Source organism: Calypte anna, chromosome 1 (assembly GCF_003957555.1).
Source record: "Calypte anna isolate BGI_N300 chromosome 1, bCalAnn1_v1.p, whole genome shotgun sequence".
In the NCBI taxonomy this organism is placed as follows: domain Eukaryota; kingdom Metazoa; phylum Chordata; class Aves; order Apodiformes; family Trochilidae; genus Calypte; species Calypte anna.
Window position 1 is genome coordinate 196,251,794 of NC_044244.1, and position 15,138 is coordinate 196,266,931.

Consider the following 15,138-nt stretch of genomic DNA (forward strand, 5'->3'; position numbering starts at 1 on the left):
ACCTCTAAGATTTTTGCTCTGATGCCCCTGTGATGGTGCCAGGTCTTCACTTGATGTGCAAATGAGTGTTTTAAAATGCTGTTTCCATGGTAGTTATGAACACATGAGCTTACTCCAGAGGTAAGAAAGGGAAAAAAAAAATTAGCTCCACAGACTTGCATTTATAGTCCTGTTCTAGAGGGAACAGAGGCAGGTTCACAAATTAAAATCTCTTCCACATCCTTCATTAACCAGCATTGAACTTTCTGTTACAATATGTTGCTTGCACACTGGAGATCTGTAGTATAATGCAATTAAGTGTAGACACCACCAAAAAAATGCCCAAAGCAATAAATTTTAATATATATATATATATTTACTTTAATTTAAGAGCCACAAAGCCATTTCACTGACAAAGACCTCATTGCATATTCAGCCTCACAGAAAAAAAAAAAAGGTTTAAAACCTGCAGCAATACATGTCAGGCTCTAATTTTCCCTTTCTAAAACCCATTTCAATCCCAGAAGAGTCCCTTCAGTCTTTACAAGTTTAAAGGCCAAATCACCACTTCTATGTAGGTGAACCCTACCACTGCCACAATTTAATGAGGGCAATTTGGGTGGTTTTTTTTACAAAGCTACATGAATCCATTGCTGCCTGACCCACGGGCAGGGTTTGCTATGCTCATCTGTAGGGTTTACTACCTTTTAATTCACTTCTGGGAGCTGTTCAGCATTTAGCATAACTCTGGACAGCTAAAAAATTAAGAACACCCTAAGGAACTTCTAAGGAACTGGAGAAAATGGCTGCTCATAGGTTGGATGCTCCTACAATCCTTGGATGCTCCTACAGTCCCTGGATGCTCCTACAGTCCCTGAATGCTCCTACAAACCTTGGATGCTCCTATGATCCTTGGATGGTCCTATGATCCTTGGATGCTCCTATGATCCTGGGATGCTGGCTAAAAAACTGGCTGGCTGCCCTAACCCAAAGAGTTGAAGGGACTTAAATCCAATTGGATTTGATGGTTGTTCCCCAGGGATCAATACTGAGGGAAGTTCTCTTCAAGGTCCAAATGAATGAGCTGGATGAAGGGGTCGAATGCACCCTCAGTGAGTTTGCAGATGACACCAAGTTGGGAGGGAATGTTGACCTGCTGGGGGGTAGGAAGGTTCTGAAGAAAGATCTGGAAATAATGGATTGATGGGCTCATTGCAGGAAGTTTAACAAGGTCAAATGTCAGGTCCTGCATCTGGGTCAAAATCAACCAAGGAAAACTCCAGGTCTGCAGAGAAGTAACTGGAAAGTGCTTGGTGGAAAAGGACCTGGAAGTATTGGTCTACAAAGCCTGAATATGAACCAGTGTGTGCCCAGGTAGCCCAAAAGGCCCCAAGCATCCTGGCTTGTGTCAGCACTGGTGTGGCCAGCAGGAGCAGGGCAGGGATTGTCCCCCTGGGGTGGGCACTGGAGAGGCTGCACCTCAAATCCTGGGGTCAGCTTTGGGTCCCTCGTGACAAGAAGGACATTGAGGGGCTGGAGTGTGTCCAGAGAAGAGAATGGAGCTGGGGAAGGGTCTGGAGCAGAAATCTGTGCAGGAGCAGCTGAGGGAGCTGGGAGTGTTCAGCCTGGAGAAAAGGAGGAGGAGGGGAGAACTTCTGGATCTCTGCAACTCCCTGAGAGGAGGTTGGGGTGAGGACAGGTCAGGCTCTGCTCCCAAGGAACAAGTGATAGAACAAGAGGAAATGGCCTCAAATTGCACTAGGGGAGGTTTAGGTTGGATATTAGGGAAAATTTCTTCCTGGAAAGGGTTGTCAGACTCTGGCCCAGGCTGCCCAGGGCAGTGGTGGAGTCCCCATCATCCCTGGAGGGATTTCCAAGCTGTGGTGCTGAGGCCGTAGGGCAGTGGTGGCCTTGGCAGTGCTAGGTTCAGGGTTAAATTTGATATTAAAGATCTTTTCCAACCAAAACTGATTCTGTGATTCTATGAATTCACGTTCCATGTGTCATGTTAGCCAAAAAAAAAAAGAAACAAATGAGAGACACTTTGCAGTTTTAACCAGAATAATGAGGCTTTAGATTTCCATACTAGTAAACTTACCAAAAAATCATAGAGTCATAGAATCATAGAATTAGCCGGGTTGGAAGGGACCTCAGAGATCATCTAGTCCAACCCTTGACCCACCGGAGCAGTTGCTAGACCATGGCACTGAGTGCCACATCCAGTCTTTTTTTAAATGTCTCCAGGGACGGAGAATCCACCACCTCACCGGGCAGTCCATTCCATAGCCTAATCACCCTCTCCGTGAAGAAATTCTTTCTAATATCTAACCTAAACCTCCCCTGGCACAACTTAAGACTGTGTCCTCTTGTCTTGTTGAAGGTCGTCTGTGAAAAGAGTCCAGTTCCCCCCTGGCTCCAACCTCCTTTCAGGTAGTTGTAGACAGCAATGAGGTCTCCCCTGAGCCTCCTCTTCTTCAGGCTGAACAGCCCCAGCTTTCTCAGCCTCTCCTCATAGGGCCTGTGCTCGAGTCCCTTCACCAGCCTGCTTGCCCTCCTTTGGACCTGCTCCAGGACCTCTACATCCTTCTTAAACTGAGGGGACCAGAACTGGACACAGTACTCGAGCTGTGGCCTAACCAGCGCTGAGCACAGGGGCAAAATCACCTCCCTGGACCTGCTGGCCACGCTGTTTCTGATACAGCCCAGGATGCCATTGGCCTTCTTGGCTACCTGGGCACACTGCTGCCTCCTCTTCAGCTTCCTGCCAATCCAGACTCCCAGGTCCCTTTCTGCCTGGCTGCTCTCCAACCACTCTGTCCCCATCCTGTAGTGCTGCATGGGGTTGTTGTGGCCAAAGTGCAGGACCCGGCACTTGGCCGTGTTGAACCTCATCCCATTGGGATCAGCCCAACTCTCCAGTCTCTCCAGGTCCCTCTGCAGAGCCCTACTGCCTTCGAATTGGTCCACACTTCCTCCCAGCTTGGTGTCATCTGTGAATTTGCTGATGATGGACTCAATCCCCTCATCTAAATCCTCACTCAAGATATTAAACAGCACTGGGCCCAACACTGATCCCTGGGGGACACCACTAGTGACCGGCCGCCATTTTGATGCAGCCCCGTTCAGCACCACTCTCTGGGCCCGGCCCTCCAGCCAGTTCCTAACCCAGCACAGGGTGCTCCTGTCCAAGCTGTGGGCTGACAGCTTTTTCAGGAGAATGCTATGGGGGACGGTGTCAAAGGCTTTGCTGAATACCTGGAATTAGAGAGGACATGAGGGTGGGTGACCCCACAGGATACCTCTTTCTACTCAAACTACTGGATGGCATTACCAGAAGTGTCACCAGCAGAAGAAGCAAAGCTTCTCTCCATTCTGCTCAATACCAGGGAGGTGGCACCAGCACCACAGTGCCCAGAAGGAGGATGTGGAGGGGGTCCAGTAGAGAACTACCAACCCAAGATGGTGAGAAACTTGGGGAACAGAGTTTCCTAGGAAAGCTTGAGGAAGCTGGACTTGGTTAGTCTCACAGAGAGGATCATGAGATGGTCTGATCACTGCTTTATAGAGAAGATGATGAAATGAGAGACTTCAAGACTATCACAAGAAGAAATGCTCCTTAGAGGTTTGGGATGGAAAACCTCAGAGAGGGTGGTGGAGTGTTAGAAAAAAATCCCAGAGAGGGGGAAAGTCTTTATCCTTGGGGTGTCAAGACTTCAGTCAACCTGGTCTACTGCAGACAAGTCCCTTGAGGGGCAGGTGGGACAGATGCCTCCTGTCTTTCCTCACCTGCTGTGATGAACTTCTGGGACAGAAAAAAGTTTTTTGTAGTTGCCTGGATGTGATGTGAGGAAGGAGAGCTCAAAAGGATGACCTTTGGAGGGCACAAAGAAGCTTTGTGACAATAATTCTTTGTCCTGCTTCCTCCAGAGTCCCCCTGCCAGCAGCTTGGTGTGCTAGGTCCAGAGATGCCATTTTCCCCCAAAAGATCTGCAAAAGGCTTACAGAGCCAGAAGAGCACAGAAGGAGACAACAGGAACAAGTATCAAAGAAACCCTGACCAAAAACTGGGGCAGAAGTGTTGGCCACTGAGGAGCAACAAAAATGGGGTCTCCAAGAGCCAGGACCCCACTGTATCTCATCCCCAACAGGCTCACAGCTCCATCAGGACAAAAATGATGCTTTCACCTCCTTTACACCCCACCTGGCTGGAAAAGGGTCTTTGTTTAATGGACCCCACACATCTACTCTGGGAGGGAAGAGGACCAAGCTCAGCCTGAACAGAACCCACTGGAAATTTTTCCTGGAAATGTCCTGGTTGTAATGAAAACCTCACCTGATGTTACCATCCTCCCTCTCCCAGCCTTTCCACACCATTTTAGGCTGATTTTTTTTCAGAAACCCTGTTGTTCTCCTCAACCTCTGGAGAAGGGATCTTGCCACAACAACCCCAAGCAGCGCTACAGGCTGGGGACAGAGTGGCTGGAGAGCAGCCAGGCAGAAAGGGACCTGGGAGCCTGGATTGCCAGGAAGCTGAAGAGGAGGCAGCAGTGTGCCCAGGTGGCCAAGAAGGCCAATGGCATCCTGGGCTGGCTCAGGAACAGCGTGGCCAGCAGGTCCAGGGAAGGGATTCTGCCCCTGTGCTCAGCTCTGGGGAGGCCACAGCTTGAGTCCTGTGTCCAGTTCTGGGCCCCTCAGCCCCTCAGGAAGGAGCTTGAGGTGCTGGAGCAGGTCCAAAGGAGGCAACTGGGATGGTGAAGGGACTCGAGCACAGACCCTATGAGGAGAGGCTGAGGGAGCTGGGGGTGTTGAGGCTGGAGAAGAGGAGGCTCAGGGGAGACCTCATCACTCTCTGCAGCTCCCTGTTGGAGCCAGGGGGGGTTGCTCTCTTTTCCCAGGCAACTCTCAGCAAGACAAGAGGCCATGGTCTCAAGTTGTGCCAGGGGAGGTTTAGGTTGGAGATTGGAAAGAATTTCTTTCTGGAGAGGGTGATCAGGCATTGGAATGGGCTGCCCAGGGAAGGGGTGGATTCTCCGTCCCTGGAGCTATTTCCAAAGAGCCTGGATGTGGCACTGAGTGCCATGGGCTGGGAACCGCAACGGTGGTTCAAGGGTTGGACTCGATGATCTCTGAGGTCCCTTCCAACCCAGCCAATTCTATGATTCTATGATTCTATGATTCATTGGGGTGACAGCACACACAAATAACTGACCCATTTTCAGCACTGAATGGCAATGGTTGAACAGATGCAATTGTGCTGTTGTGCACAAAAAGCTTTGGGTTTTTTGGGTTTTTTCCACTCCTGTCCATCTAGAATTGCTCCCAACACCCTCTCTATGCTGGGTTGTGTGGCAGGGTCGAGGTTTTGGTCTGCAGGAGGACATGGGGGGGGTTAAAACCCCCAATACCTCTTGCATCTAGAACAGACCCACTCCAAAATTGTTGCCTCATCCCTGGAAGTGTTGAAAAACAGGTTGGAGCATCCTGGGAGGTGCCAGGATCTTCTCAGGGATGCCCAATGACAGGACAAGGGGCAATGGGTATAAACTGGAGCACAGGAGGTTCCATATAAATAAAAGGAAGAATTTTTTTCCTGTGAGGGTGAGGGAGCCCTGGCCCAGGCTGCCCAGGGAGGTTGTGGAGTCTCCTCCTCTGGGGACATTCAAACCCCCCCTGGATGTGTCCCTGTGTCACCTGCTGGAGGTGAAGGACCCCATGGCAGGGGGTTGGAACCAGATAGTCTTCAAGGTTCCTTCCAACCTAAACCAGTCTGGGATTCTGTGATCTCCTCCCTTTCCTATGTGAATATTTGGGGACACAAAACCCTGCTGGAATGGCCATTCAGAGCATCTTCAGGGCTTGCTTCACCCCTGCATGATTTATTTAAATATATTTTTTATATTTTTCCTCAACTTTGAGCTAAAACAGATTTGGCTTTGCAGTGTGGTGTTAGGAGCATTCACATCCTTACTGAAGGAAACAAAAAATTAGTACTAAAACACCCTTTTTTTAAACAAAAAAAAAAGCATATTATAGAAGTAACATAAATCAAGAGCACTACAGATGGTTTCTATTCTCAAAGTGTGGGTCTTAGAGAAGGAAAAAGAGCCAATCCACACTCCTAGGAGGAGTCATGTCACTGACTTTTCCCCCACACAACTTCAGCATCTAAAGCAGGCCCTTTATTTACAGGATCAACAACCCCCTGGGATTCCAAATGTTCAAAACAAAGTTTATTTATTCTCTTTGACAAGAAGATGATGTCAAAGCAGTTCAGTTAGAAGAGAGCCCTAGGTACTCTCATAGTGGTTTAAGATGCTGCTGAGATAGCAAAAGGGAGAATAATTTCCAGCACTGGGGGAAGCTGGCAGGACCCCAAACTCCCCAGCACACCCCACTGGAAACTTTGTTTTCAGCTCCTTCCAACTTGGCAAAAATTTTCCACGCCCATATCTGCTTCAGGCTGGTTTTGTTTTGGGTTTTTTTGTCATTTAGATTTAGTGGAAAGCTGCAGCCAAATTGCTCAGCCACTTCCAAACCCAACCAACTGGAGAAGCATCTGAACCACAACGACCAAAAAATAAAAGGTTTTTACAGGATTTCAGCCCCACCTTTGTTTTCACATGGTGTTCACCAAGGAGACATGAGGACCATTTACACCAACCAAAAATAAGTTCTCCTTAAGTCTGACTTCCAACCTTGTTGTCCCTTCACTGTCACTAAAAAATCCTCAAGTGGATTCCACCCAGCTCTTAGAAGAGGAGGATGGAAGCCAAATTTGTCCAGGGTTTCCCTCTAGACACCAGGAGAACTCTACTCACCAGTTGATTTCATTGTAGTCATTGTGAACTTCCCACCAGAAATAAAACCAGACCAGGGTGAGGAAAAAGGATGAGGTGAGGATGAGGAACCAGAGACGTTCCCACTGTGGATAAAGAAGAGAAGTCAAGGTTAATGTTATGCTGTTTCAGGACCACTTCCCCAACCTGCCCCATATCCCATCTCGAAGCTGTTGAGGTTGGAAAGAGTAACCAGACATTCCCAAGGGCAGATTCCAGATTTATTCTCCACTGGGGAAGGTGGGAGATGGAATCCTGGTCCCCAGCTCTGGGCATTTGGGTCACTTAGGAAGATCCATCATACTTTATAGGGCACAGAGAGGAAAGAGGGAGCATTTATGGACACAGAGCCAATTTTTTCTTGGTTGGGGTTTGGGATTTTTTTTTTGTTGTTTGGGTTTTGTTTTGTTGTTTGGGGTTTTTTGGGGGTTTTTTTGCATTTTTGAGGCAATTCTTTAATTTCCTTGTCCATACACAGGTGAGAGATGTAACTTGGAATTTTACTCTTGTTCTGAGTAGTGATCACACAACAAAGACTACACAGCAGGTTAGGGATGCTTCTCCTACCCAGACATTGGAATCCTTACTCCTTCCCCCAGGGAACTCAGATCCTGCAGGGCCAAACCACCCATCCCCATCACTTCATTCCCACCACGTATCAAAGTGTTTTGTAAATAATACAGCAGAGGGAGAGACCACACCAGCATCAGATGAAAGGTATTTTTATCACCATTCAGTTGGGGTGAATGTTGCAATTAATTAACTCCAATCCACCCTCTCCAGAACAATTAAAAAAAAAAAAAAATCCCTAAAACATCTGTTCAACGCCCCATTCCAATTGCATGGGTAAAAGCTTAAACCACAAGGACACCCATGAAGAGAACAATGCTGCAAGAAAACTCTCCCTAACCAACACCATATTCCACGTGCTCCTTGTTGGTTTTACTCTGCAGAAGTCCACACATGTTTCTGTTTGGAACTCTCATCCAGTTTGTTCAGAACAAAACACTGGAATAAATCTGTGAGGGGGAATATTCCAATGAATCCTCTCTTCCCAGAAGGAGCAAGAAGAAATGAAAACTGGAAAAAAAGCAGTTCTACTGCTGTAATTTCCTTCTAGAGCCTGAGCAAACCATTATTAATCTCTTTGGGAAATGCTCTTTTCTCCAGTGAGCTGCCTCACAGCTTTTCAATGAAGAAAAAAATGATGTAACCAAAATAAACACAGGATTGGGGAGACCCCACCTGGAGTCCTGGGTGGGATTTTGGAACCCCCCAACACAAAGAAGGAGATGGAGATGCTGGGATGAGGCCAGAGGAGGCCATGGAGATGATCCAAGGGTTGGAGCAGCTCTGGAGCCAGGGGGAGAGGGTTGGGGGTGTTCAGCCTGGAGAATAAAAGGCTCCAGAGAGACCTTGGAGCATCTTCCAGTGCCTGAAGGGGCTCCAGGAAAGCTGGAGAGGGATTTAAAATAAGGGCATGGGCTGACAGGACAAGGGGGAATGTCACAGGCCCTGCCTCAGTTTCCCCATCAGGAAAATGATAGTCCTGACACTCATGAGCAGCACAGCCACCGTCCTGGAAAGCAGATAATGGTTGCAGGGAGCCAGGTGAATTCAAAATATCTCTAGTATCTGATGTTTAACAGAAAAGAAAGCAAGTCAACCCCACTTCACCACCATCTTACAAAACATCTCTCTTTCCTTTTTTCATCTTCAGTACCTGCAGAGAGCCTACAAGGAACCTAGGGAAGGACTTTTCAGAAGGATGTGTAGTGATGGGATGAGTGGGGATGGTTTTAAACTGGAAGATTGGAGATTTAGATAAGATTTTTGGAAGGAATTATTTTCTGTGAGGGTGCTGAGCCCCTGTTCCAGGCTGCCCAAGGAAGCTGTGGCTGCCCCATCCCTGGCAGTGTCTCAGCCCAGGTTGGATGGGGCTTGGAGCAACCTGGGCTGTGGGAGGGGTCCCTGCCCATCCAGGGGTTGGAACTGGAGGAGCTGGAAGGTCCCTTCCAACCCAAACCAGGCTGGGATTCTATGATATAAGAAACCCCAATTACTCTCTGCTTTCCCGTCCCATCTTAGAGGCTGAAGCTATTTACTCATCCGTTACCCTGGATACCAATCTTGTGCTGCAGCTCTTCCCTTCAGCTTCATCTGACAGTAAAGTGCCAAGAGAAAAAGAAAGCAATAAAAAGGCTTGGAATTATTTCACTTTTGCTGTGCCAGAAAATTATGTTTTCTGCTCGAAATTCCCAATTTTTGGCCAGGGGTTAGGGTTACAACTTCGGTTCCAATTTATCATCTTTTTGATCAAACCTCAGTAGCACCATTAGGTGCCTCATTCCCACACAGGGATTTGTGTTCCAGATAAATAAAGCAAAAAAGGACAAGAAGAAGTTTCCAAAGGACTTCTGTAGTGTAACTACTGAGTGCATTCAAAACCATATGGCCAAGAGTTGATTTTATTTTCTTTTTTTTACCATGAGGGTTTTGAAACCTGCCCCTGTATTCAGCCCTGGTGAGGCCAAACCTCGAGTCCTGTGTCCAGTTCTGGGCCCCTCAGTTCAGGAAGGTTATTGAGGTCCTGGAGCAGGTCCAAAGGAGGGCAACCAGGCTGGTGAAGGGACTTGAGCACAGATCGTATGAGGAGAGGCTGAGGGAGCTGGAGGTGTTCAGCCTAAAGAAGAGGAGGCTCAGGGGAGACCTCATCACTCTCTGCAACTCCCTGAAAGGAGGTTGGAGCCAGGGGGGGGTTGCTCTCTTTCCCCAGGCAACTCTCAGCAAGACAAGAGGCCATGGTCTCAAGTTGTGCCAGGGGAGGTTTAGGTTGGAGATTGGAAAGAATTTCTTTCTGGAGAGGGTGATCAGGCATTGGAATGGGCTGCCCAGGGAAGGGGTGGATTCTCCGTGTCTGGAGCTATTTCCAAAGAGCCTGGATGTGGCACTGAGTGCCATGGTCTAACAACTGCAACGGTGGTTCAAGGGTTGGACTCGATGATCTCTGAGGTCCCTTCCAACCCAGCCAATTCTATGATTCTATGATTCTATGAAACACTGGCCCAGGTTACCCACAGAGGTGATAAATGTCCCAATCCCTGGAAACCTTCCAGGTCAGGTTGGGTGGGAGCAACCTGATCTAGTTGAAGATGTCCCTGCTGACCTTTTAAAGTCCCTTCCAACCCAAACCAGATTTTCTGATCTAGCTCAACACCATCCTTTCCCAATCCCAGAAGGAGCAGCAAAGTTGCAGCATCTCAGCACAATGAATTTTCTCCACACCAGCCACTGCTACTCAGCCAAGCCAACCCTTTCCAACCCAGAATTTCCATGCCCAGCCATGCAACATCTGGATTCTATAAAGACACAATCCCAAACCCACTCACACCTTCACTCCATCCCACCCAAACTCCCCAGGACAATGGAATTGCAAATCCTTTCAGCAGACCAGGACTATTTGCTCCTGGATGCCTTCCAGTCTGCAGCTCTCCAGGCTCTCAAACATCCCTCTCCCTATTGTTTGCTGCCTTTTTCCTCTCTGTTTGGTTCAACATCTCCTTCCACTTAACAGCAACACTGCTGAACTGGTTGACTGGGCAGGTTTTTGAAAAGCAAGGGAGGCTTAAAGCATCACAAGTGCTGAGGATCAACGTTGCTATAAAGAAAAAAATAATCCTCCAGTTCTTTAAAGGTCATTATGGTATAAGCTTGGACAGGATTCGTGCAGTGAATGACACTGATTTGATAAACAAGCCAAGGAAAACATTTCAGAGCAGTTAGAATTTTATTTTTTTTTTTTCATATACTGTGTTTTTCCCCTCGTTTACATGCAAGTAGCATAGTTAGTGTCAAACTCTCCAAAAGCTATTTTTGGTCTGTCCTTGATGGTGCACTTGCCAGAGAGATTTTCCTGGCTGATTTTCTCAAAACCCAGTCAAATTCTTTAAGGGTTGACAGAATTCCAGCAGAGTTCTGGGTGGGCTTTTAGAAGAACAGGGAACATCTTCCAATCACCAGTGATGCTGGGACATCAGATTCAGCACAAACTGAACCAAAATCTGAACCACTGTGAATCTGACCTACTTGCACAATTTAGAATATTAATTGGACTTATCCCAGGTCCTGTACAACCTCCTTCCAACAGCTCCTCAACTGGAAGAGCTTTAGAGGCTCCAACTTTGCAGGCTCCCACATGTAAGGTGAAATCTGCAAGATGCAACAGCTTGGAGCCCCTGCTGCCAAAAATAAAGACTGAAAATCAAGTCATCCCCATCACTCAATCACAGCCACAAGAAGGGGGAAGGGTCACTTCACCTCCAGAATTTCAGGCAGAACCCCAAGGAAATTGTAGGTGCTTGAGAAATCATCCATGTTTTCAGCCCCATGGGATTTTAGAAGAAGGCCAGCACTGATGTTTTTGGCACTTGTTCTAAATTACCCTTCTTTTTCCCACATTTCCCTTTCAGTTTCTCCTGTTTCCTATGGCACTAAGATGGACATGATCCCTAGTTATAAATTACTGGGAACCCCAGCATCAGAAGGACACAGAGCTCCTGGAAGGTGTCCAGAGGAGCCACTGAAATGCTCAGAGGGCTGAGCACCTCCCTGGGAAGCCAGGCTGAGGGATTGGGGTTGTTCAGCCTGGAGAAGAGGAGGATCCCAGGGGAGCTCAGAGCAACCTTCCAATATCTGAAGGGGCTCCAAGAAAGCTGGGGGAGGGCTTTGGACATGGGGGGGTAGGGAGAGGAGAAGGGAAATGGGTTAAAAGTTGGAGAGAAAGGGGAGATTGAGGTTGGAGCTGGGGAAGAAATTCTGGAATTTGAGGGTGGGGAGAGCCTGGAACAGGTTGAGAGAGTTGGGGGTGTTCAGTCTGGAGGAGAGAAGTAAGGAGAGGAAGAGCAGGAAAGGGGAAGGAGAAGGAGAAGGAGAAAAGGAGAAGGAGAAGGAGAAGGAGAAAGGAGAAGGAGAAGGAGAAGGAGAAAAGGAGAAGGAGAAGGAGAAGGAGAAGGAGAAGGAGAAGGAGAAGGAGAAGGAGAAGGAGAAGGAGAAGGAGAAGGAGAAGGAGAAGAAGAAGGAGAAGGAGAAGGAGAAGGAGAAAAGGAGAAGGAGAAGGAGAAAAGGAGAAGGAGAAGGAGAAGGAGAAGAAGAAGGAGAAGGAGAAGGAGAAGGAGAAGGAGAAGGAGAAGGAGAAGGAGAAGGAGAAGGAGAAGGAGAAAGTTGGGGAGGGACTTTGGACAAGGGCCTGGAGGGATGCGATGAGGGGGAAGGGTTTCCAGCTGCAAGAGGGGAGATGGAGAGGAGATGGGAGGGAGAAATTGTTTGGGGTGAGGGTGCTGAGCCCCTGTCCCAGGTTGCTCAAGGAAACTGTGGCTACCCCATCCCTGGCAGTGTCTCAGCCTGGGTTGGATGGGGCTTGGGCCGTGCCAGGCTCTCACCACTCTCATGGTGAAGAACTTCTTCCTAACTTCCAATTTAAGTCTCCCCTCCTTCAGTTTAAATCCATTCCCCCATGTCCTATCCCTCCCTGACATCCTGAACTTGCATCCTTAACATGTATCAACATCTCCTTGGGATAAATCTCACAGAACCTCTCTGAGGCAAACCCAGCACCTCCAGCATCCTCTGTGACACCCAAAAGCAATCCAGAGTTTCCAAATGAACTGAAAAAAGAGAAACCTGCTTTGAACTCTGAATAGTTAAGAGGAAATGCCAGTCCTGGGTGGATTAGGGCTCCATTCCTACCCAGAGCTCACAGCAAACAGCAGTGTGGGCAGAATTGGGTCCCTTCCAAGTTGTGCATTTCCAGAACCTTTCCTGTGAAGGAATTGGAATTTCCAGTGCTCCAATGCCACTGACCTTGCCTGGGACAGTAGAGGGGGCTGGAAATTGTCATTGGGAATTTTAAAGCAGGTTCTAAAGCAGCTGGAAGGCAGGAGGGCTCTGCAGAAGGACCTGGACAGACTGGAGAGTTGGGCTGATCCCAATGGGATGAGGTTCAACACGGCCAAGTGCCGGGTCCTGCACTTTGGCCACAACAACCCCATGGGGAGCTCCAGGCTGGGGACAGAGTGGTTGGAGAGCAGCCAGACAGACAGAGAGGGACCTGGGAGTCTGGATTGCCAGGAAGCTGAAGAGGAGCCAGCAGTGTGCCCAGGTAGCCAAGAAGGCCAATGGCATCCTGGGCTGGCTGAGGAAGAGCGTGGCCAGCAGGTCCAGGGAAGGGATTCTGCCCCTGTGCTCAGCTCTGGGGAGGCCACAGCTTGAGTCCTGTGTCCAGTTCTGGGCCCCTCAGCCCCTCAGGAAGGAGCTTGAGGTGCTGGAGCAGGTCCAAAGGAGGCAAGTGGGCTGGTGAAGGGATCCAGCAGAGATGCTGTGAGGAGAGGCTGAGGGAGCTGGGGGTGTTGAGGCTGGAGAAGAGGAGGCTCAGGGGAGACCTCATCACTCTCTGCAACTCCCTGAAAGGAGGTTGAAGCAAGGGGGGGGTTGGTCTCTTTTCCCAGGCAACTCTCAGCAAGACAAGAGGCCATGGTCTCAAGTTGCAGCTGTTTTGTTGGCATTCTAGATGCTTCTAAGTAAACAGAATTTTTTTATTAGTATTGTTGTCCTTTCAATAGGTGCCTTTGAAAAAATCATACTTTTTTTTTTTCTCTGCTCAAACCTTGCCCCAGTTTACACCAGGATAGGTATTTGTGGCAGCTCAGAGATGGAAACTTAAAAAAAAAGGAAGAATAATCCTAAATTCCTGACTTCAGTGAGTCAGCTCTACAGGTGCCTTGGTATTTCAATAATACTCATTAAAAAAGAAAGAAGGAAAGGAAAGGAAAGGAAAGGAAAGGAAAGGAAAGGAAAGGAAAGGAAAGGAAAGGAAAGGAAAGGAAAGGAAAGGAAAGGAAAGGAAAGGAAAGGAAAGGAAAGGAAAGGAAAGGAAAGGAAAGGAAAGGAAAGGAAAGGAAAGGAAAGGAAAGGAAAGGAAAGGAAAGGAAAGGAAAGGAAAGGAAAGGAAAGGAAAGGAAAGGAAAGGAAAGGGAAGACGAGACGAGACGAGACGAGACGAGACGAGACGAGACGAGACGAGAAGAGAAGAGAAGAGAAGAGAAGAGAAGAGAAGAGAAGAGAAGAGAAGAGAAGAGAAGAGAAGAGAAGAGAAGAGAAGAGAAGAGAAGAGAAGGTAGAGATCCATTTGAAGAGGAAAGAAAGGAGAGACAATGGGGAGGGGGCCAGGCAGCAAAAAGGATCATCTGAGCCCACGAAAATCAAGAGAAAAACTCCAGCTCACTTCCTGGCACTCTGGCTTTGAACCAGAAATCTTTTATTGCTAGCTTCATTACTTCAGGAACATGGATAAACTGAGCTCCATTTCAATCCTACATTCCTCTTGGCTGTTCATTCATATTTCATGTAGCACTGGGAAATCACTCAGCATTAAATGCTATTGGCAGAGAGGGCTCCTTCCTTCTCTCACACTGAGCTAAAACTGTTCAGAGAACTCCTTCCCCTTTAAAACCTGTACTTTTCAACCTTCTTTTCCAAATCTGCAAAGTGAGTGCTCTGATGGTCCCATGTTTGGAAAAATCAGTGTCAGCCAGAACCCTCCAACCCATCTGATTCACTGCTCCCCATGAACCCTGAGCTGCATGCAGAGAAATCCAACCTTGGAAGTTAATTAGAATTATTTTTCCATTTCACCTGCTGATAGGATCTGTGTTCTGGTCAGAGGTTTCTGTGATCAGAGACATTAAGCCTCTTTCTAATGAATATAATCAGCTACCAAAAAAACAGGGAAGGAAGTTGCTCCAGAACTGAAAAAAGTGTCTTTCAGTAGCTGCCCTGAACAAGAATTATTATCCATGCAGATGTAAGGTTCTTGGAGTGAGTAAAAACTACATGAAGATGAACTTCTGCTATGAGGACAGGAGGAGAGAGTTGGGGGTGTTCAGTCTGGAGAAGAGAAAGCTCCAGGGAGCCCTTTGAGCATCTTCCAGTGCCTGAAGGGATCCAGGAAAGCTGAGGAGGGACTTTGGACAAGGGCCTGGAGGAATGGGATGAGAGGAAGGGTTTCCAGCTGCAAAAGGGGAGATGGAGATGAGATCCTGGGGAGAAATTCTTTCCTGTGAGGGTGGTGAAACCCTGGAATGGATTTCTCAGGGAAGCTGTGGCTGCCCCATCCCTGGCAGTGTCCCAGCCCAGGTTGGATGGGGCTTGGAGCAACCTGGGCTGTGGGAGGTGTCCCTGCCCATGCAGGGGTTGGAACTGGAGGAGCTTGAAGGTCCCTTCCAACCCATTCCATGTTTCCATGATTCTATTTGTAATGAACTTAACC

General features: G+C 48.1%; 1 protein-coding gene across 2 annotated transcripts in view; it reads right to left on the reverse strand.

Moving 5' to 3' along the window:
- GDPD5 (glycerophosphodiester phosphodiesterase domain containing 5) overlaps positions 1-15,138 on the reverse strand; it is a 224,318-nt gene that overhangs the window by 61,130 nt on the left and 148,050 nt on the right. For both annotated transcript variants that reach the window (XM_030469058.1, XM_030469059.1), the window contains exon 3: positions 6,798-6,901. In XM_030469058.1, coding sequence (XP_030324918.1) covers positions 6,798-6,901 — 104 coding nt within the window. The remainder of the gene's footprint in view (positions 1-6,797; positions 6,902-15,138) is intronic.